The following is a 23,607-nucleotide window of genomic DNA, read 5'->3' on the forward strand; positions in this document are numbered from 1 at the left end:
CTCTCATGGGTAGAATGGGCACAGAAACATCATTGACTTCACGGGGCCTTTATGAGGATTCAATGTCAGAGATGTGTTGAGACTTTGTAAACGAAGCTGTGCCACTCAAGGAAGAGCGACTTGGCCCCTTCCTAACCTGCCTGTCGTAGGCATGTTCCACCTCCTGAAGACCCACATGCCCCTCTCCCCCCACCAGCCCCCACCAGAGGGTGGCTAGGCAGTCCAGAAGCCCCCCAGTTCCACAGCACAGTGCTACTCCCCTCCCCCACTCTCTGTCCAACACTCAGGTCAGCTCCTGCAGCCTTCAGATCCTTAGCATCACTCCTCATAACAGGAGACCCCTGTCAAGATGCAGGACTCTGTTAGGCAGAATGGCAAGTTGCTCCAGTGCTGGGACACTCGGCTATCTGGGAAGGGGACAACTGTACCTCTTCTTGCACTCCTTTCTATGCCGTGTGAGCAGGTTGACAGAGGACAAATCAGAGGTCCAGCTTCCTATTTATTTTGGAGTCAGTTTAAATATACCAAAATGACAACCAACATTACTCAAATAACTGTATACATGGGGAGGTCCAAATGCCCCCTGGAGTAATCAGGCTCACCTGCCCAGCCCAGGGCCTCTGCTGGAATTAGATCAGCCTGAGACATGACACACAGGGTGGTTCCTGCACTCAAAACATTCTTCTCAGGGAGGCCTTTCTGGGAGCCAGAGGGCAAGTCAGATTCAATTAAGTACAAAGACAACAAGGCATTCAAAACAACTGCTATTTATTATAAAAGTCAGTGGCTTCTGATTAGAAGCCTTTTTTTTTTTTTAAACCAAATAGGCTCAAGAAGCTGGATGGAGGTTGAACTGACTGACGAACATCTTCCTCTACCAGCGGTTTGTGGGACACATCACGTTTCTGCCAGTGCTAAGGCTAAAGCCCATATTGAGAGAAGCACCCTGACAGCCTTTCTCCAGCATCTTGCAGAAAACAGAACCTCAGCACTCAAAGCTACATCAACCCATGTGACCTTGCCCCCAGAGAAGCACCTGCCAGTATGGGCATGGAGGAAGAGAAAGTGGGCAGGAAATTCTCCTTGGCTCCTTAGAAGGCAGTGGGAGCCCAGGGAAGCGTTCGGCCCCAGTGCAGCCTAACTGGGAGGGAGGGATGGTAGAGGCTGCTGGGCTTCTCCTTCCTCACCCTCATGCGGGGTGGCTGCCCCTCTGGCTCCTTCAGAGCTCCTCCCTTCCAAGTTCCTACTGAGAAACGAGAAGGCACAAAGGAAAATCAGCCACCTCCTGGAGGTCACTGTGGGCCACCTGCTTTGCTGAGAGCCAAGCACAGATCCCTGCATTCTACCTGCAGGAGAGCCCACCCGGCTCAGAAGAAAGCAATTCTGCCTGTGGGGAGGAGAGGAAGGGAGGGGAGGGGAGGAAACATGGTGAGGTGGGAGCAGGGAGCAGAGCTTCTGCATCCCTCCTCTCCTTCCCTGCCAGAAATGCAATTAAGCAAGCAGCCCAGACTCAGCCGCACAGACAGCGCTTCCTGCTGGGGGAAGTCAAAAGGGCTGTAGCGGTGGGAGAGGGAGGTCATCAGGCCCCAGATCTAATTAACCAACCTGCCTTGCTTTTGATGTTGCTGCATTTCCTCTATTAACATTAATGATGGTTGGTTTGAATGTCCAAGCATGGCCAGAAGCTTCCCTCCCCACCACCCAGTAGGTAGCACAGCCTGTCCCTGGGACCAATATCCAGTCTCCGTGGCAACCATCTCCTGAAGATGCTTTAAAGAGATCTGACCCTGTCAGAGTTGTTGGGAGCTACAGAGGAGGGAAAATGGAGTGTGGCAGATTCATCATTAAATCTTGAAGCATCAAAGTCCTCTGAGACATAAGAAATATTTTGTCATGCACCAGGAAGGAGGAGGCAGGCTGAAGGGCTGGCCTTGGGTGGTTTGGTTCTACCACAGGGTTTTCTTCATCCCTTTCGGGGAGGAAGTGGAAGGGGCAGCTCTGAGCTTCTTGTTCGAGCTGCAGCGTGGTAGACGCAGGAAGCTGGGATGCGTTTCTAGGTGCCGTGGGTCTTCATTGCTGCAGCAGTGACAGAAAGGGAATTGCCCACAGAGTGAGGGAGGGGTCAGCAGAGGAGGACTGTAGAAGTGACGCTGGGAAAGCTCAGCAGGTGACAGGAACATTAGTCTGGAAAGGCCAGAGTCCCCATACCCCAGCACCACGCAGATTCCCTGTCCTGTCTCTCATCTACCTTGGGCGCTAAGCAAGGTTCCCAAGGGCTCTCCCAGCAGCCAGGAGAATGCATCTGCCTTGCCCTCCAGGCCAGATGCACTTGGAGAGACCCGGCCTCTGGCACACGGGGCCTGGAAACACTGAGCAGCCCAGGATAGGACATCATTCCTCCCCTGAGTCTCACAGTGTGACAATCCCAAAAAACGAGGAACCAAGGACTAAGGCAGGCCGAGGCTCCGGAATCCGGTGCTTTCTGTGCGTCACGGGCAGGAAGTCCAGCTACCTGCAGTCGCTGGGGGGCGTGGTGGGAGCCAGGCCCTCCAGCTCGGGGCGGTGCGCCTTTCTCCATGCTGGATTCATCTGTTTGTGGGAGGGAGGGCAGCACAACTTTGACAGTCCCATCTGCTCTGCCTTTGGTGACATCCCAAGGTGAGGTCAGTATTCTCTGCCCTCAAGGCCCTCTTAGAGGTCTGAGAATTTTTGATGGATCTTACAAACTAAAACCAAAGAAATCCAACATGAAAAAAATACCAGAAAATACTATAGCCTGGACTATTTTAGTTGATGACACTCAGCTGTCCACAGTTATATGGCCTGTATTCCACAGGGATATGGACAATGTGCCCTCACATACACACACACACCCCCACACCCACCCTCTGGCACCCGTCCTCCCCTGCGCTGTGCACGAGGGAGCAGCCTGAGAGGTGCTGTCCTCTCTGTGGTTCTGTGGTGCTGTGGTTCTGTGGTGCTGTGGACGGAGCTGCGGCTCTCTCCCGGCTCTCTCCAATGCTGGGTTCCGTTCCCGCTGCACTCCCAGAGCTGGGTCCTGGTGGGCAGAATTCTTCAGGCTCCTTAGGCAGCTTCCTCACAGTTGGAAGGGTCCAGTACTGCTCCCCAGCTGGCTCTCCTGGGAAGTCCTGGACCCAGGATGGAATCTTTGCAGTGGCCTCAAAAGTCCCATGAGTCTAGCCACCTTAATCCTGCCATCGGACTTTGGGGGTCCTGGGCCAGGGGACCAACCATCCCATAAGCCAGAGGGTGGAAGAGGTAGAAGCTGTGAGAGAGAACCAGCAGGAAGCAGTTGGCACCCCCAGTGCCTCAGCTGAGGGGCTTTGAATTCCATTCCTCCTGCTGGAGCTCCGGAGAAATTCCCCATCGCCAAGCCCGGTTCTCTTTCATGGCCTTGTCTGTCTGAGTCCCGCTGGGCACACTGTAGCTGGACAGCTTAGTAGATGCTGACTCAGTGACAATCGTGGAAAGGGCTCTTCCCAAGAGGCCCAGGAGGACAACCCTTCTAGGGGTCTCGTTATGGGCTATTTGGCCCGGAGTGTTTGTCAACATGTAAATGTAGCCCTCTTAGGCAGGCATGTGCTCACAGGTCACAGGCCCAGCACCAAGTGGGGAACCGGGGAGACTTCCAAACAACTCTCCCTTCCAGCCTCTCAGCCCCACACTCCCCATTCCCACCCTTCCCACCCCACCCGCCAAGAGCTGTTCCAGCAGGGGGCCACAGTGACTACAGAGGGGTACCCTGTCCCCCATTGCCACCCGGTCCCCCCCCACCCCAAGAGCTGTTCCGACAGGGGGCCATGGTGACTAAAGAGGGGTACCCTGCCCCCCATTCCCACCCTCCCCCTCTGGGAGCTGTTTTGGCAGGGAGTCACTGTGACTAGAGGGGTACCCTTCAAGGTGTGCTGGGATGGCACAAAAGCTGAACCACCAGCAAAAGGGGAAAAGGCAGATTAAGCCCTGCTTCTCCTACCTGGCTGCACATTAGGATCACCTGGGGGACTCTGGAAACCATGGCCCCACCTGGGCCGGGGTGAAGCGGAACCTCTGGGCATGGGCACTGGTGGTGGTAAAAGCACCACAGGGGATTCTCGAATGCATCAGGGCTGAGGCACCACTGAGCCCGCACTGGGAGGGCACGTGAGGTGCAGGGATGCTCACCTGTAGGCGGTTCCCAGGAGCAGGCTCAGGATTCCCACCACGTGTATGCCTCTTGCCAGGGGCCAAGAGGCCAAGCCCCAGGCACAGAGCCGCAGGAGGGTGTCCCACAGAATGCCTAGAGCAGAGGAGAGGAGAGAAACCTGGAGTCAGCCAGGCAGGGGATGACTTCTGGGCTACAGAAGAAGGAGCCACTCCAAGTCAAGGAGCAGAGAGTCACTCCCAGCACTGCTGCCCCACAGTGGCCCCCCCTCCACCTGCTCTGTCTCCCAAGTCCAGGTGGGTGGCACTGACCTGTCAACATGCTTGAGAAGAGCATGGCTGGGAAGTAGTGGTGGAAGTAGAGGACCCGGCCCATCAGGAAGAACGGGAAGTAATGGAGTGTCCAGCCGAGCAGGACCTGGCCGCCTCCTCGCAGCAGGACCTGGGACAACCCTGGGCCCAAGCAGCACAGCCCAGTCAGAAGACAAGGAGTGGGCAGAGATTCCAGCCTCTGGTCCAGCTCTGCCCCTTCCTTGCTGTGTGACCTTGAATATGTCACATCACCTCATTGGACCAACCCAAACCACGCTATAGAAACTGGAAGAAGAGAAGCTGGAGCTCGAGAACTCTGGTCAGGGTCCAGCCTAGTGAGGCCTGGGCACCAATGGCAGGTGCACCAAGCACCAGCAGGAGGCAGCCCAGCCTCTAAAGAAACCCCTCTACACCTGCAGACAAGCTTCACTCCCTACTTCCACCTCCCACATCTTTGCTGCCACACAGATCTTTGCAGCGGCAGACAAGTGCTAAGGTGAGGTCCCAGGTGAGGATGGAGTGAGGGGGTGTCTGGGACTATGACTGTTCAGACAGACAGCTGCAGAGGCAAAAGGGCCTGTGTGACTGTCTCAGGTGCTTTGGCCCATGGTCTGGCAGCCAAAGTTACCAAGAACAGCACTGGGATGGGAACCCAATAACCCTGGAGGCTCCTCTCTAGCCCAGAGAGGACAGGGCCATGGAACAAGGAGGTGACAGAAGAGAAAAGATGGGCAGCTGTGTACATAGCATGGGGCTAAAAGTGAGGGCGGTGGAGTCAGACTGCACGGGTTTGAGCCTCAGCTCTATCACTTACTAGCTGTATATCCTGGGACAAGTTTCTTAATCTCTTGGTTCCTTGGTTTCCTAATCCATAAAATGGGGTCATAATAACCAACGCTCTAGGGTTGTTGGGAGGAAGTAAAGTGTTTAACACAGCACTGGGTACTTGGGGGTCGTTAGCTTTCAAAAGCAAAGGATAAGGGAAGGTGTGGGGTGGTAAACATAAAGGATGGCCCATCAGCAGGCAGCCGGCCCTCCCCAGGGGTGCAGGCACTCTGCCACCACCAGGTCAGGGGAGGGAGAGCCCCAGGGGACCTGACCTGCAACCTCCGCTGGCAGCTGTGCCCCTCTCTGTATGGCTATAGCAATGATGCTCCCTGAGAGGAGGTAGAGGGCGATGCTCAACAGATTCAGCCACCAAACCACCTGTGCAGAAATGGGAACGGGCAGATGAGAACGCAGCCACTTTCCATGGGCAAGTGCTCCAGGGCCTGAGCCAGGAATGTTTAGGCACTCACCGGGTTGCCAAGCAGATAGACTCGGAAGTCTGTGTCATTGATCCCTGAGAAGCGTAGGCCCTGTGGAACGGAGATCACCCTGCTGACCCAGGTCCAGCTCATCCCTGGCCACACCCATTAGGGGGAGGAAGATGGTCTTCCTTCACAGATAGGGAGGCTGGACATGAGGCTCAGGCTATGCAAATTCTACATGAGCTCTCTGGGAAGGCAGGGTCAGAATTAGGGCAGAAAACAGAGCCCTGCCCCTGGCCAACCCATCCCAGGATCTGCCTGCCCTCGCACACCCACCCCCACCTCCACTGGTCTCCCTGGTCTCGTTCTTGGCTCCATTTCCTGGGAGGAGCCCCAGCCTCGGATCCTACCTGATAGTTGATAGGCCAGTGCCAGGGTTTGGATGTGAACTCATTGTCCTTGGGTTTGAGGCCACTGTTCCCCTGCATGAAGGTAGCAAAGAAAAGTCAGTCAAGACAGAGATCTGGAGGGCTGACAGAAATGTGAGGCCCCGGTTTCTCTGATACAGGGCCCAGTGCCGAGCAGAACCTTCTCTTCTTCCCTTCCCTTGCAGAGAAGAATCAGGGATCATTTGAAGCCACCGCCTGCCTGCCTACAACAATTGCTTTACTTCTCCCAAACAAGCCTCCATTTCCCATAAGGGGTCCATTCCAACCCTCTACGCTAGGGAAAAAGAAGGGAAAGGGGAATGAGGAAATTGTTCCAATGGGCACAAAATATATATCCATCTGCCAAGCCAAGGACAAGGCGTGAAAATGATGGGGAAGGGGATATAAAACGAGGCTTACTGCCAGGTGCAGTGGCTCATGCCTGTAATCCCAGCAGTTTGGGAGGCCGAGGTGGGTGGATCACCTGAGGTCAGGAGTTCGAGACCAGCCTGGCCAACATGGTGAAACCCCATCTTTACTAAAATATACAAAAAATTAGCTGAGCATAGTGGTGGGTGCCTGTAATCCCAGCCACTCGGGAGGCTGAGGCAGGAGAATCACTTGAACCCGAGAGGTGGAGGTTGCAGTGAGCCGAGATCACACCATTGCACTCCAACCTGGGCAAAAAGACCAAGACTCAGTCTCAAAAAAAATTTAAAAAATTTTTTAAAAAATAAGGCTTACTTATTTGTTCCCTTCAGGGGCCAATTTCAAACAGAAAAGCGGAAACTCTCATGCATGGCTAGACTTGGAAGAGGTTACTTTAGTCTAGTGTTTCTCCACCATTTTTTCCCACTACTGCCCCTCTACCAGGAGCGTTTCTAGACAAGTTTTTCCCTAAACATCCTCCATGACATTTTAATACTTTATACTATACATCTCACTTGTGCTTTATATATAAAAAATAAGATTTTTTTTTCCCCCTCCAAGAACACATTTCATCCACTGGGAGAGAAATCAACCCCAATGCATGCTTTGAAGGACCCAGACACAGCCTCCCTAATCCAGCAGCCAAGAACATCTGCTAACCTGTCTCTACAGGGCAAACCAGGTCTTTGCTAAAACAGGAAGGAGTAGGGTCAGGATCCGGGATTTTAACCACTAGGACTGGGGTCAGCCTCATCACTGGGACAGACTGAAAAGGCCTTTCCCCGGAAGGGGAGTCAGCTGCCATGACTTAGGCCGGAGCTTCTTCACCTCAGCACTCCCGACATTTGAAGCTGAAGAGTCTTTGTTGTGAGGACTGTCCTGTGCATTGTAGAGTGTTTAGCATTCCTGGCCTCCACTCACTGAATGCCAGTAGCACTCCTACCCTCAGCCCCTCGGTTTCCCAGCCAAAAATTTCTCCAGACAGAGCCAAAAGTCCCGAGAGGCAAAATCGCCCTCAACTGAGAACCACTGGTATAGCCTAAGAAAGATCCAGAAAGTTCAGTGGACTGCCACCCAGTGCCTTAGGAATCCAGTTCGTCAAGGGGATGGGAAGAGTTTACAGGCCTCTGCATGGTGGAGAGGTTGTGCCTCCAAGGTCAAAAGTGCACTGGGGGCATCAGACACAAAGGGGACAGCTGCACAGTCCCTGAGTCACTGTGGCCCTTTGAAGGACCTGGGAATGAGGAATGAATCATTCTGGACCCCTGGAGCAGTTGCTGAGGGAAACCAGTTCCTTCACATTGTACAGTTTGGTCCCAAACCCAAGGACTCCAGTCAGAACTGTACCAAGCCAAGGGAATCTTATTCACTACATTAAACTCTGAGAAATCCTGCTCTGTTGCTAAACTGAGAGAGAGAGGAAAGAAAAATCTGCAACATTCACAGGCATATGTACTTGTAAGTTGTTCTCTATGGCTGAAATCTGGATGGGCTCATTCCTGCAACTGCACCAGGCAAGGCAGCCTTCTCCTCCAGGTCCCGGGCCACTACTCAGCCGGCAGAAAAGCCCCGCCCCCGCAGTTTCTGTAGTTTGGACTCAGTGTTCTCATCTCTTTCCCCTCCCTGACTCTTTGTTGGCCGAATAAGAAAGCTCTCCTATTTCCCTTTTCTTCTCTGACTCTACTTCTTAGATGATGAAAGACAAAATGAAACTCCTAGATTTAGTCTTAAAATTTGACCCAGGCCCAGAATGATATTCTGACTGACAGGCACATGTTCAAAAGAGCTAAGCCGTCAGGCCACAGTGACAGCTACAAGCAGAGAGTCAGAGAGGAAGTGACCCAGAGATGCTTAATGTCAACTCATCACCTCCCAATGTGCAAAAATGACAAAATTTCAATTTTAAAAATTTAATCTGGTGAAATAAGTCAACTATATTTCCTGAGTACTGCTTACATAATCACTTCCAGGGAAGTCCACTGGACAGTGGCTTACCAGGGGAAAAATAACAAGCGCTCCACCTCCCTGCAGTGCTGTGAGTAGAGGGATAATCACAGAGCTGGCTTGAGATAGTGATTCTTAAACATTATTCCTGCAGAACACAGGTTTTCCGTAAGCCAGAATAAGGGGCTCTTCCACTAAACAGCAGGATGACAGCCGGGGAAAATTTAAGCTAGTGAGTAGAATTTTCTCAATTTAAAGATTTCTTCTCTGAATTTTTCTTAAACCTTTGATGCTACAACTGCTGTCAGCCACTAATGATAGACAGCACAAACAATGTCTTCGAAAATCTTAAAAAAGAATCAACCATGCCCCGCCTAAGCAGTTTCTGTCCAGGAATATGAGTGGGCTCGTGGCTGGGATTTCATGCTGCATATAAACAACACACTCAAATTAGCTATCCATCCTAATTGATCCTGATTTCGTATGAAGGAATAAACTATCAGTATCTCATGATCTTCAACTAAGAGCACTATGATTTTCAGGGGCTCTGCCACTTGGACAGATTTACAGATCACTTAGAGGTGGAGGAGTGTAGTGGTAACTAGCAGTAACACTAAAAGCCTACCAGCCTGGCTCTGAGGGCTGGATCTCCCTCCTACACTTAGCTGTGTGATCCTGGGCAAGTTCCCCGACCTCTCTGTACCTCAGTTCCCTCTCCTGTAACTGGGAATGACAGCAACCTCCACATGATTGTAATAGTATCAGATGAGTTGATAAATGTACAGTGCTTCGCGTAGTGCCTGGCATGAGCTGTATAAGCATTCACTGGTATCATCAACATCACCACCATCCTCATTCTGTGGTGAGGGAAATGCCTTTGAGGATCACGGAAAGCCGTAGTGAAGACGCTTTCAAATTCCTCCACAAGGGGGAATGGATCTGTAGCATGGCATTGACTTGTGATCCAAAGTCATGGCTGCCCAAAAGCTCTTAGAGATGCCATGAAATGAGAAGGGGACACATACCCGGATCATGACCATGTGGGATTCTAGCAAGATCTCAGGAAAACTGGGCTGCAGCACATTCAGGCTGATGTTTGGCACTAGGGGAAAAAAAGGCAGGAGAAAAGCCTTTGTCATACATTCTCTCCTCAGTCTGTCCGTGGTACCCACATTCCCACCAGAATACAAGTGCAGCCTTGCTGACAAGTTGACAACTGTTGAAGAGACAGAAGAAAGCTTGGCCCAATTCTTAATCATTTACTTAGCTGTATGAAGAACTCATCAGGCATTCTGAGAAATGCAAAGGAAACAGACAAGGAGGCTTCACCTGCTTGGTGCTCCGACAGCTCTCAGCACCATCACTTTTCACTGTGGTACTGGCTCAAATGCTGCTCTCCTATTAGGCATAAGAGACAGCTGCACAGCCCCCAGTCACTGTGGCCCTTTGAAGGGCCTGGGAATGAGGAATGAATCATTCTGGACCCCTGGAGCAGCTGCTGTCGGGACAAGGACCAAGTCTGTCTCCTCACCAATATGTCCACAGGGCCCCACATGGTTCCTGGCATACTTGATACAAGAGTTGTTGAATTAGTTGATTAGTGGGTTTGGCTAGATTGGGTGGGAAGAACAAAATGAAGGCACACATAAGCTTGAGGTGGGTAGTTTAGGAAAACAGATGATGAATCCAAATACTTTCTGAGTTGAGGCTGACAATGCAGTGGAAATATCAAATTGGAGCTTGGGTGTAGAGAGTGGGGCACAGATTAGGGTTGTGCTTGTCACTTTCTATAAAAGCGTTGGCTGGATATGTGGGGGACGGGGAAGCGACTCTACACTGAGGCATAAAGGGAAAGTACCAGCTTGCTCCAAGCCTGGAGGCTGGGGAGGTGCCCATGGTGCAGGGGAGAGAGGAGCCCAGAGGCAGACGAGACAGATGGACCTGCAGATGGCCACTGGCCACTTTACAGAGAGGAGTATACGGAGGGAGTAGATGAGAAGGAAAGGAGTATGCTATGTAGGTACAGACAACTCCAGAAAGAGAGTGTTAACAAGGAACAAACAGCAGCAAGTTGAAGGGATAGCAGAGTCTACAAACGCTTACTTTTCTAAGATAAGGGTTTCTTATACATGTTTCCCTCCAGAGCCAGCCCAGAAAGTGACCTCACTCACACTTGGGATTGATATGGTCCTCCACATTCCAGATGGAGTTGAGGGTTTCTTTCAGGTATGGGGTGCAAGTAACTTCCAACTGCTCCCAGCCCCTGTGAAAAGCAGAAGTCACAGATGTCTCTCAGAAGACCTGAAATCCAGCAGAGAGCAGCACTGTCTTCTGCTCTTAAATCCACAGGCTCCTTCTCTTTTCCACCTGGTGGCCATTATTTCTTCATGTTCCATGTTGGACAACTATCCTAGGATAGTCCAGCATACAGTAGTCCCATTTTTGAAAGAGACATAGACCCAGAGAGTTATTAGCACCAGCCAGATGTGAAAATGTTGAACTATCAGAACACATAAAACACCAAAGCTGCCCTGGAGTTCTGTGCTCCATAATACACCCGATGCCTACTCTCCCTCCATCTGCCACTAAGAACAAGCAGACAGGAGGCGAACACGGGAAAACGAAAGCTTCTGGCATACTCCTTGTAGAGTGAAAGGAAAATCAGGACCCTTGATTGGGAAGCAAAACCCTAGAGACTTACCACTTGGGCAGAACCTTTCCCGAGGAGCCCAGGACACAACCTGTGACCAAATGGATGAGGCGAATTCGACTTCTCAGCACTTTGATCCGGTTTCCAAATTTTCTGTTTACAACCTCAATCCGCCAGAAATCATTTGAGTCCCCTGTTCCATTCTGCCACAAAAGCCAAGAAAAAAATACAAAGAAAGTGAGGGGACTTTAGAGAAAATATGTCAGAAAGGGAAATGGCCACCTTCAGATGCCACCATGTTATGAAGGTCAAAGACCAAATCGGGCTCAATGATAGAGATGGGCGAGGTTACAAGAAGGCCAAAGAAATATCCCAGGTGACTGGCATTGTCCCAAAACTCACTATTACAACCAAAACACAGTAGTATGACCCCTGGAACCAGAAGTCCAACTCTTCACTTCATAGAACTGGAGTTCAAGTTCTAAATAGATGTCTTTGCCCTTCAGTCAAACTCAAGACATCACTCTGAGCCAACAGAAACAGATCTGGGCCATTTGCATCCATTACCTTGGCCATCTAGGTACTCACTCATCTAAGCCAGAAAGGTCTGGCCTGGCTATCGCACTTTGGAAATTAAGATGTGTATGTCTAATTCTTCTCAGAAGATGCCCACAAAGAAGATGAGAACGTTCACAGTCTTGACCTAGCACAATGTGGGATAAGCAAACAGAAAGAGGGCTGGGAAATCCACCTGAAGGCCAGAATCTGTATACAGTTTTCCACTAGTAGTTTTTGTCTTCAGTTACTCCCAAAGCCATAAGTACTCATAGAGCTTTTACTCTATTAGCTGCATCTCTTTGAGGTAGTAAAATACAAAAGCTGCAGAACAGGGAAGTGATACTTAAAATAAAGCCAATGAGAACTTGGGATCTGGCAAAAGATAAACATACATGTTCATCGGGGGCCATATTGTGGGTCCTTGTTTTCTATGTCCAAGGTGATTTTAAAAAAGATCCAAATAGTATTCATATTTGATATTTATTAAGTATCAAAACATGTAAATGGCATGCTTATTATGTGAGGAGAGAGATGGAGACAAACAGACTTCATAGGCTGCTTTTCCCACAGCAAGCCTAGCCAAAAAGCTCCCAAATGTTAAGAGACTCCCTGTGCAGCCTCTTATCCTCAGGAACATTCCAGAATTCTGGGGAGGAGATATCCCACCACACAACCCTGAGCCAAGGCCCATAACTTTTTACATCCTGCTCACACCCCCGTTGCTTACTTACTATGCCATAGCCGGTGACCTGATAGTGCTTCCGGGTCAGGGGGGCCTCATGATAGTGACTGTGCAAGTTCCGGGAAGTTCTAGAAGTTAGAAGAGAGAAGTGTCATTATCCTATAGAAAGAAGATGCGTAACATTTCTTCTTTTACCAAGGATGTTTAGAGTCATCTGTCAGGATAAGAAAAATTAGAATCTGAACTATTAAATCCAACATATCAGGAACTTTTTCCTATTTATTCTCAAGAAATATCGTGAGAACTGGAGAAGAGATGAGCCCAAACCAGGAGAGACAGATGGTAGGAGCACTGGACGGCATGCCAAGAAAGGGGCTAACTTTAGGTGCTGGCAGGGAGGTGGGGGGCGACTTTCACACATTTAGTAGCTTTGAAGCACTTAGCTTGCCTGACTTAGAAGGCAGGTTTGAGGAGAGGAAAAATTAAAACTTGTAATCTGCATGGCCTGAGCTAGGTAACCTCCTCACTGCCACTTACTCTTTCTGCTCCCATCACCAGGTTTTTTAAGTAGACATCTGTGGAGGATGAGAGGGGTTTAATTTAGCTTTTATTTATTTAGTTTTATGTAACAACTCTCACTTTTATCTGGAACGAGTAATAAATGTTCATTATAAAATTTGTGAAAATTTGCAAAAGTAAAATTTAATTACAATAAATTTTTATTAATGACAAAATGAAATTTATTTAATAAAATAAAAATTTTAAGTATTCAAAATCCAGCTGACTCGGGAAAAAACCACAGCTAATTGCTTCTCTCTCTACACACACACACACACACACACACACACACACACCCCCTTGATATTTAAAAATTTGTATCCGATAATTCCAGTCTATGAAATGTTTACGGGTCTGCTCCTGCTCTCTGTCGTTTCAGCTTGTTCTTGCACACAGTGCCCTATTTTCTTGTGTGCTTTGTTACTTTTGGGCATGTACTATTGTCACTAAAAAACTATTCATGGGAACGAATGACAGTGTCTTTCTCCAAAGAGGGCTTACATTTGCTTTTAGCTATGTACCTAGGAGACATGACCAATCTAGGATCATGTTCATTTAAATTCATGGCTTGGAGATTCTGAGATCATCCGGGTGACATGAATTTGAGCCCCAAGTTCATGTGAGGATCAAATGGTAGTTCCAACTTCTCAGGAACTAAGGACAGTTCACTACCCAACCCGCAACACTTAGCTGGGTCCTAAAGTAATTTTTCCTGGGCACAGGTGCATAGGGCAGATTTACCCTTACCCTAAGCCTTTGGGGGTTCCAAATACGGGGAAGGATAACTTAATAAATTTACCACTTTGGGTGAGCCTAGAGGTTTGACTTTAAAACCTCTTCTCTCAGGAGGCAGCCAAAAGTCAAGATTGTGGGATCAAAGCAAAAGTGGCTTCAGTGTCTCACTTATTTCTCTGGATTCCTCATTTCACTTAGGTTTTGGCCTGGTAACTCTTTAATATCTTGTCAGCCTTTTTATGCTCTTAAGAAGTCTTTATATTATTCCAGCATTTTTAGTCATTTTCAGTGAGAACACTGGTTAAATAAGCTAGCTTGCCATATTCTCAGAAACAGACTCCTACGTCTTTCTAAAGGCAGCCACTTAAGAAGCAGCTTTGGGAGCCGGGTGTGATGGCTCATGCCTGTAATAGCAACCATTTGGGAGGCTGAAGCGGGAGGATCGCTTGAGCGCAGGACTCTGAGGCCAGCCTGGGTAACATAGTGAGACTCTGTCTCAAAAAAAAAAAAAAAAAGGCAGCAGCAGCCTTGGGCAACTGAAATTTTCCTCTAGGAAATGGGAAACTGAAAGGTCCCCAGTAGGCAGGGGCAAAGGCTGGCCTGCAATTTCATCACCTTCATAAAATGCTTCTCCTATTCTCGCACTGCAGCCTTTCTCCATTGAACAGAGCCTTATCAAAATCTAACTTCTGTTTACTTCTTAAAATAACTGCCTCCCCTTGGTGCCCATACCATTTATTTATCCAAACTGCAAATAGACTTACTCTTTGTGTTCTAGTCGAATAATGTCTCCATGTCTTACAAACTCCACTGGGAAGGAAGGGTCTAGGGGATCTGCCAAAAATAAACAAGGATTGATATCCAAAATCACTTACCAGGCTAGTATTAATCAAGGGCTGACTGGTAAAGGGTTACAGTACCATGTGGTGTCTGCTAGAGGTATAACCAGGTACTCTCAGACCAGACAGGAAGGACCCCTAAATTGTCTTGGGGGACTAGAGAAGGCTGTCCCAGAGACAATGCTTCAAAAGTCTCCTAAAGGAAAGGGAGGATTTTGTCAGGTGGACAAGCAGGGAAAAGGCACTAGAAGTGTGAAAGGAGAAAACTTCTGGCCAGGCACAGTGGCTCACGCCTGTAATCCTAGCCCTTTGGGAGACTGAGGCGGGCAGATCACCTGAGGTCAGGAATTTGAGACAAGCCTGGCCAACATGGTGAAACCCCATCTCTACTAAAAATACAAAAAATAGCCAGGCGTGGTGGCGCACACCTGTAGTCCCAGCCACTCGAGAGGCTGAGGCAGGGGAATTGCTTGAACTCGGGAGGCGGAGGTTGCAGTGAGCCAAGATTGTGCCACTACATTCCAGCCTGGGTGACAAAGCAAGACTTTGTCTCCAAAAAAAAAAAAAAAAAGAAGAAGAAGAAGAAGAAAAACTCCTTTGATGAATAGCAAATGGGTTTCATACTGTAAGGGTGGGTGGAGTGGGGGAGAGTGGGAACAGATGAGGCTATGAACGAGTGTGGCCAGACTGCATATTCCAGGTGGGAATGTGCCTTTACCCAATAGGCACTGAAGCCCCACTGGAGCTTAAGCTGGGAAGCTAAATAATAAGACTTTAGTAGTAATAATAGTCTTCTAAAAAGTAATTCCATACAAATGACCACTTGCCCAACTCTCCTCAAAATCAAATAAACCCTGACAATTGTGCCAGCGAGTATCTTGTCTTTGGCAATAAACTTGCTAAATGTGAGGCGAAGAATGATGAAATGATTAAGGGACTACTTCTGTATCATCTCAAAGTCAAGACCAATCAGGATCTAGAAAGGTGATGACATGGAAAAGGAGCTGGCAGTAATCATAGCAATACAGAATGGATCCTTGCAAATTTCTGTCCCAAACAGTGAGATACCAACACACTATAAATAGATCAAAGTCAGGAAAGATAAATTTGCCAGTGCAAATCACTGGCTCTCGAGAGAATCAGAGAACTCAACTGAAGAGATGCCCATTTCCATGCTGCCTGTTAGGGTCTCTTAAGAGCATTAATTAGCAAGATGACAAATCAAATAAGTCAATAGGGAGTGAGGCTTTATTTCATATGCATTTGGTGGGGAGGGGCATTTATAGCCATCAAGAACACAAAGACCCTAGTCTATAAAGCTCCCACAAAATCCTTAATCACTTCGATGAAATGCAACCATCTTAACTCAGAAGTCACAATGGAATAACAGACTAAGAATGTCAAAGACTTGGTTCATGACCACACGATGGAAGTAAAACTGGTCTTCCCTCGGAACTCCTCACTGCGATAGAACACTCACATTTGGCCTGCTGAATTAATCAATATCCATTATAAAGGTATAGAAATAGACTCTGCCCAACGGTGTCATAATTTATCCTACTAAGGAGCAGAATGCAAAGTGGTTGTATACACCACGATTCTAGACTACATGGCAATAACAGGAGGTGGATTTAGGTGAGTAGCTGCCCATTTCTCCACAAAGGCCCAGGAGCAGCTAAGCTGGGATAGGCTAAGCCAGGTGGGATTTGCTGAGGAGTCACAGAGATACCTGTGGCACAAGATCGTCAGCAGAGATGATAGGCTCGGAAGGTGAGTGTAAGATACCCTCTGTTCTCTCCTCAGCTGCAGCAGAGGCACAGCCTGCAGGTAGCTAGCTGTCTGACCAAAGAAAGGAAGATCTGGCTCCAGTCTTACTCTTGTCATAAAGCCCTGAGAGCCCGATAGGTGTGCTGCAGAGTTACTTCACCCAGGCCAGTTGGGAACAGATCAGCAGGCATTGAGTCACATCCCAGGAATTAGTCTAGACAAATTCCAGTCACAGGACTAGTAGCCCCTCAGATCTCCAACTGACTGACTCAGGCCAGGGCTGAGCAGTGGGCAGAATTCTATCTTATCAAGACAACTTGAGCCGCACCACATGCTACAGTGTGCAATGTTTGGTGTGCTCTATGTCAGAAATGAGAGCAGCAGCCAGGTGCCCTCAGCTGGGGCCACTCACCAGCCCCCAGTGGCATGCTCAAGTAACCTCTACTTGGATTAAATCTGGGCTCTGCTATCTGTCTTCAAAATGACAGCTCTAAGAGCAAGTTCTTACCTGTTTTGTTCAATGCTTATCCCCTATGCCAACAACAATGCTTGGAACACAGTAGGTGCTTAATAAATAATAACCAAAAGGATAATTAAGTAAAGGTGTCAAAGATGGTTAGCAAAGCCCATCTCAGGATCATTCTTTTGCAGGAATGAGAAATCTTAAGGAGGGCTGAGAGAGAGTAACAGCACAAGAAGCATCAGTCTCTGACCACATTACCTGAATTTGTGTTATGTTTCTTGATAATCCACAGGTTGTTGTAGTCCTTGTGCAAATAGGTGGTGACCTGGGTGGGGGGTGGGGGCGGAGGGAAGAGGAGGCAGGAGGGAGAATACCATCACTATCAGCACAGCTGGCCAAGAACAATCAACATCAAACCAACATTGCTTAAGCCAATTTCAGAATCCCCAGCCACCAACCTGAGGGGCCATGTTTCCCAATGGGGCTCAGATGTAGCATTGGTAAGTGAAATTCTCTCCTTCCTTCTGCATTTAGAGGCCTTGTCTCACAAGAGCCTTTTTGTCTCTTTGTATCTTTCTGCATCTTGTCCTAAAAGTTCTATCCAGCCTTCTAGAGGGAGGAACCATGAGGCCTTATATAACCGGTTGACTTCAGCACAAAAACAGGATGAGGATTTAAGTGCATTTTCAAAGTAATTAAAGCCGGGCGTGGTGGCTCGTGCCTGTAATCCCAGCACTTTGAGAAGCCGGGGTGGGCATATCACCTGAGGTCAGGAGTTTGAGATCAGCCTGGCCAACATGGTAAAACCCTGTCTTCACTAAAAATACAAAAATTAGCCGGGCATGGTATGCACCTATAATCCCAACTACTCGGGAGGTTAAGGCCAGAGAATCGCTTGAACCCAGGAGGTGGAGGTTGCAGTGAGCCAAGATCACACCACTGCAATACAGCCTGGGCAACAGAGCAAGACTCCATCTAGGAAAAAAAAAAGTAATTAAGATCATGCCTCAAACTTTCTAAATGAAAAATTCATGCTATTATATTTTCTATAATGTGGCCAAATGAAACTAAAAAGCTCCACAGATATCCTGTCCTAGAATTTAACTCACATTTTATACAAAAAATCTGGAAACAGTATGATTGTCTAGTAACAGAAAAATAGTTAACATGATAGTATGTCCTGGGATAGAATATTATACAGCCATAAAAAATGTTTCAGAGCATTTTTTAGCAACATGGGAGAAGACTCATGAAATGCTGATGCTGAAAATGGCTACCATTTATTACCAGGCACTGTTCTAAGCATTGGGCAAGTCTTTTTTTTTTTTTTTTTTTTTTTTTTTTTTTTGAGATAGAGTCTCGCCTTGTCGCCCAGGCTGGAGTACAGTGGCACAATCTTGGCTCACTGCAAGCTCTGCCTCCTGGGTTCATGTCATTCTCCTGCCTCAGCCTCCTGAGTAGCTGGGACTACAGGCGCCTGCCACCACGCCTGGCTAATTTTTTGTACTTTTAGTAGAGACGGGGTTTCACCGTGTTAGCCAGGATGGTCTTGATCTCCTGACCTCGTGATCTGCCTGCCTTGGCCTCCCAAAGTGCTGGGATTACAGGCGCGAGGCACTGCGCTGGGCTGATTTTTTTTTTTTTTTTTTTTTTTTTTTTTTTAGTAGAGATGGGGTTTTGCCATGTTAGCCAGGATGGCCTCGATCTCCTGAGCTTGTACAAGATCCGCCCACCTTGGCCTCCCACAGTGCTGGGATTACAGGCGTGAGCCACCGCTCCTGGCTGGGCAAGTCTTCTCTCATTTAACCATCATCACAGCTCTATGCCGTAGTATGGTTATCCCCACATTACTTACAAGGAAACTGACGTTAAGTAATTTGCTCAAGGTCACACAGCTCATGAGTTGGGGAGACAGAATTCAAACCAGGGCAGCTAAATAAATGCTCCCAGGATAGAGACTAGATATATCCAATTATGCCAATTATGTAAACAAGTACAGAACTCTTACAAATGAGTTTTTATAACCCCAACTGGACAAAATATGACCAATTTATAGTCATATGCCACATAAAGACATTTTGGTCAACAACAAACTGCATATACGATGGTTGTCCCATAAGATTATACTACCATATTTTTACTACACCATTTCCATGTTTAGATATGTTTAAGTTAATACAAATACTTACCATTGTGTTCCACGGTGTTCCAACTGCCTGCAGTGTTCAGTACAGTGACATGCTATACAGGTTTGTAGTCTAGGAGCAATTAGCTATACCATGTAGCTTAGGTGTGTGGTAGGTGGTACCACCTAGGTTTGTGTAAGTACATACTACGATGTTAACGATCAAATCACCTAATGACCTATTTCTCAGACAATATCCCTCCGATGCATGACTGTACTTACAACGAGATTCAGAATTAGCATTGAGGGGAAAAATTATTTTGCCTGCATTATGGCTGCTTCTTTTGAGTGGTATTTGCTTCATTCCTCGGGAAAAAAAAAAAAAAAAGAACTTAGGGATAATGGTATTAAGGATACACAAGAAGCTAAAAAGTTTTGGTGCTCATAAAGAAATTAAAATGAATTCTACATTCCTGAGGAAAAGTTCGATATCGTCCATCCAGCCTGGATTTGCTCAAGGAAGTTAAGGTTCTATGATGCTCATGTGTGTACTCTGTGTAGATGTGTGGTAGGAGAGCAGTCTTTGAGTGCCTGTTTTACAATGTGTAGATGTGTGGTAGCAGAGCAGTCTTTGTGTGTCTGTTTTACAACAGCAATTACGATTAAAATTCCTACAAGAAAAATTATTTCTTTATCATGAGTACAGTCCATGGCCCCTTTTCCCATTGAAATGTTTGTTTTGACAATGGAGATTTTTATACCATGAGATTTCCTAAGAACACAGGTATCCAATTATAGTGGAATGTTGTACGTTAAAACATTTAGATAAACACTTAATCTTCTGGGATTACATGTCATTTTTGTTTTCTTTTTCATACTTTTCTATATTTTCCAATTTTATAAATGCTATGCTTTAAAAACATTCTAAAATAAAGACCTAGACCTGTTAACAGGACATTCAACTGCAGGGCAGGAAGGGCCACTGGAGATAATATTTAGTCCAATCCCCTCAATTTACAGATGAGGAAACAGACTGAAAGGCTAAGTGATCTGGTCAATGACAAAGCCAGACACTTTTGTCCCTTGGCCCTATGCACTTTCCCTATACCACCATCACGTTTCACACCTCCACACATGGGCTCTAAGTACATAACACTAGCTTAACAGAGCCTTTCAGAGTTTGGCCTTTCTCTCCCTTTGCACAGTGTAGATGTTCCGGTCACCGTGTCTGTAACTGTAGTGTCTTCTACATGACACCTGCAGCAATTTATCACCACATGAGAACACAGTACAGCTAGGTGTCTCTGCCCTGGGTGTACATGACTTAGAATCATCTGGACAGCTTAAAACCAAACCAAAAATGCATAATGCATGGGCCTCATCCTAGATCAATGAAATCATCATCTCTGCAGTGGAGCCTAGGCATCAGAATTTTTAAAAATCTCTCCGTTGATTCTAAGTGCAGCCAGGGCTGAAAACCACTGGGTCAGACATGAATGGAGAATTAAGGATAAGAAATTGACACTAAAACCCAATACCCTGTAATATGGTTTGGCTCTATATCCCCACCCAATTTTCATCTTGTAGCTCCCATAATTCCCACGTGTTGTGGGAGGGACCCGGTGGGAGATGACTGAATCATGAGGCCGGGTCTTTTCTGTGCTGTTCTTGTGGTAGTGAATGGATCTCACGAGATCTGATGGTTTTTTTTTTTATTTTTTTGAGACACAGTCTCACTCTTTCACCCGGGCTAGAATGCAGTGGCGCAATCTCAGATCACTGCAACCTCCACCTGCCCGGTTCAAGTGATTCTCCTGCCTCAGTCTCCTGAGTAGCTGGCATTACTGGCGGGTGTCACCAAGCCCGGGTAATTTTTTTGTATTTTTAGGAGAGATGGGGTTTCACCATATTGGCCAGGCTGGTCTCAAACTCCTGACCTAATGTGATCTGCCCACCTCAGCCTCCCAAAGTGCTGTGATTACAGGCGTAAGCCACTGCACCTGGCCAGAGATCTGATGGTTTTAAAAACAGGATTTTCTCTGCACAAGCTCTCTCTTTGGCTGCCGCCATCCACATAAGATGTGACTTGCTCCTCCTTGCCTTCCACCAGGGTTGTGAGGCCTCCCTAGCCACGTGGAACTGTAAGTCCAATTAAACCTCTTTTTTGTAAATTGCCCAGTCTCAGGTATGTCTTTATCAGCAGCGTGAAATCGAACTACTACACCCTTGTCACTTTCTAGCAACTAAAAGGGAAATAAAAACAAAGCATTTGGAGAGGCACAACTTTTTGCAAAGTACAAATCTTTGTAAAGATTCCATGCTTTTTGCCTCTGTTCACTGTCCTTTGTCATAATTATTGCCTCCAAACTGGTTCCCTGTGAGCTATCACATTCCCACTAAAGTTATCTTTCTAAACTAGAGATCTAATCATAATCATAATAATTTTTATTGGCTCCCTAATGTCTACGGAGCAAAGTCAAATCTACTATAACACAGGCCTCTCTCCAATATGGCCCCACCAACCTCTTCAGCATCCTGCTTCTCCCTCTCAGGCACCATACACTGCAGCCACACGAACACTCCTTCACAGTGTCGCTCACTCATTCAGATGATACTCACATGGCTAGTCTCTCATAAGCACTTCACATTGTTATCTCATTTAATCCTCACAACTGCCCTACGATGGAGAGAGGTACTACTTATTTTCCCCAACTTAAAGAAGAGGATACAGGCCAGGTGCGGTGGCTCACGCCTGTAATCCCAGTACTTTGGGAGGCCAAGGCGGGCAGATCACAAGGTCAGGAGATCAAGATCACCCTGGCTAACACGGTGAAACCCCATCTCTACTAAAAATACAAAAAAATTAGCCGGGCATGGTGGCAGGCGCCTGTAGTCCCAGCTACTCAGGAGGCTGAGGCAGAAGAATGGCGTGAACCCGGGAGGCGGAGCTTGCAGTGAGCCGAGATCGCGCCACCGCACTCCAGCCTGTGTGACAGAGTGAAACTCTGTCTCAAAAAAAAAAAAAAAAAAAAAAAAAAAAAAGAAGAGGATACTGAAGCACAAGAAGATGAATTTGTCCAAAGTGACACTCTATATGAAAGCAGGCTTCACACCCAGATCACCTAGTCTGGTTCCCAGGTCTGTGTTCATAACTACCACACTTTACTCATCACCCATCCCATTGCAGGCACTGTGCTAGGCAACTGAGCCTTCCAGGAGCTAGCAATCTTCCAGGAGCTAGTACCAAAGAGACGGCAGGAAGTAAGCACGCACAGTTCAATATGAGAAGGTTTACCACGTAGGCATGTGGAAGGTGCCATCAAGCCTCTCATCAGAGGGGCACCCCACCCAGTACCATGGAGAGGTGGGATACGGTGGTCACTGAAGATCACCTATGCTGATGCCTGGGGTTAGCCAGAGGAAAGAGAAGGGTGCAGGGCTAGGAAGAATGTTTCAAGCAGGGGGAATGGGATAAGCAAAGGACAGGAGGCAAGAGAGTGAACTGTTATGGTGAACAGCATTGCTGCCGTACAAGTCCACAAAAGGCTCACTGACCTGCTGCTGATGGGCACCAATGCCCTCGGGGTAGAGGTGCCTGTGCGAGTGCAGATAGCCGATGGCCATTCGGAGGTTCTTCACAGTAATCACAGAGCCGTAGGCCAGGTCTGGGAGGAAGGGAGACAGCAGAGGGGTGAGCTGCCACAGTGCTAGAGGCTGCCCCTGCCTGCGAGGAGCCTCAGAAGCCACAGGGCTCACTAACTCTCTGCGAGACTCCCCTGGGCCCCGGACTGAAGCCCAGCTGCCTTCTCACTCCCACGGAGCCGACTCAAGACAGAGTTCACCACAGGGCCCACGTACTCCCCTCCCTCCTGAGGACTTCAGAAGCAGCTGGTGTTAACACTGTCATTATCAAAGCACCATGTGTAACAGTAAAAGATGAAAAACAACTTGTCCTTCTCAAGGTCTCTACATGGATTCAATGGAATAAAGAAGGAAGAAGCATTTTCTGTCTTTGCCTGGAACATTCTCCAAGATACAACATTTTGACAAACCGTTTCTTTCACTCTATATTCTTTTGTGCCTTTTGAATCTAGTACCATATGGTTCAATGGTGTTTTGTTTTACTCTGAATTAAAAAACAAAAAACACAGAAAACCACTTCCCAAGAGCATCCCCTCCTCCTATAGGTCCTGAGTTATTGAGAAGCCTCTTTTCCTTAATATTGCCCCTCTTCCAATCCGCTGGAATGACCCGCTCCTGTTTTTCTTGGTTCATTCAGTGGACCAGAAGAATGTATTGATTACACAGTGGATCCAAAGGTGGAGGAGGCCTGCCTGTGGCCTGGAAGAGCCCTGTCTACCAGGTTTCACACACTGACAAGTACAGGATGGTGGGCAAGTGCCCCACAAAGGCATGACGATGTGTCACACAGTGGGAGTGGTGGGAACTCAGAACAGGACAAATTCTCTCCCGGGGAGTAAAGAGAGGACGACTCATCGAAGAGATGACAGCTGAGCTAGGCCTTTAAATAATGAGCAGGAATTTGCTAAACTCCACAGTTGTGTTCTTCTGAGTTCTCAGGCAGGCCAACCTCAACAGCCCTACACACGGCTGACCACCTTTATTTCTTGAAATCCTCTCTGTTCCCGCTTCTCGACCACACGCTCCCTCGAGGGCCGCTCCTCCGCAGCCTCCTCTCCTAATTC

General features: G+C 47.7%; 1 protein-coding gene across 4 annotated transcripts in view; it reads right to left on the reverse strand.

Moving 5' to 3' along the window:
• Nucleotides 1–751: 751 nt before the first annotated feature.
• Nucleotides 752–23,607, reverse strand: part of POMT2 (protein O-mannosyltransferase 2) — a 47,429-nt gene continuing 24,573 nt past the window's right edge. For 3 of the 4 annotated variants that reach the window (XM_007987397.3, XM_037984321.2, XM_037984320.2), the window contains 13 exons: nt 22,457–22,566; nt 17,035–17,101; nt 14,472–14,541; nt 12,464–12,542; nt 11,226–11,377; nt 10,696–10,787; nt 9,550–9,626; nt 6,134–6,205; nt 5,772–5,831; nt 5,574–5,679; nt 4,474–4,614; nt 4,183–4,297; nt 752–3,286 (listed from right to left, as the gene is read on the reverse strand). In XM_007987397.3, the coding sequence (XP_007985588.2) occupies nt 3,181–3,286; nt 4,183–4,297; nt 4,474–4,614; nt 5,574–5,679; nt 5,772–5,831; nt 6,134–6,205; nt 9,550–9,626; nt 10,696–10,787; nt 11,226–11,377; nt 12,464–12,542; nt 14,472–14,541; nt 17,035–17,101; nt 22,457–22,566 (1,247 nt within the window). In that variant the 3' untranslated portion in view covers nt 752–3,180. The remainder of the gene's footprint in view (nt 3,287–4,182; nt 4,298–4,473; nt 4,615–5,573; nt 5,680–5,771; nt 5,832–6,133; nt 6,206–9,549; nt 9,627–10,695; nt 10,788–11,225; nt 11,378–12,463; nt 12,543–14,471; nt 14,542–17,034; nt 17,102–22,456; nt 22,567–23,607) is intronic. The other variant, XM_037984319.2, reaches the window with a different exon arrangement.

The sequence above is a fragment of the Chlorocebus sabaeus genome, chromosome 24 (genome assembly GCF_047675955.1).
Source record: "Chlorocebus sabaeus isolate Y175 chromosome 24, mChlSab1.0.hap1, whole genome shotgun sequence".
NCBI classification, from domain to species: Eukaryota; Metazoa; Chordata; class Mammalia; order Primates; family Cercopithecidae; genus Chlorocebus; species Chlorocebus sabaeus.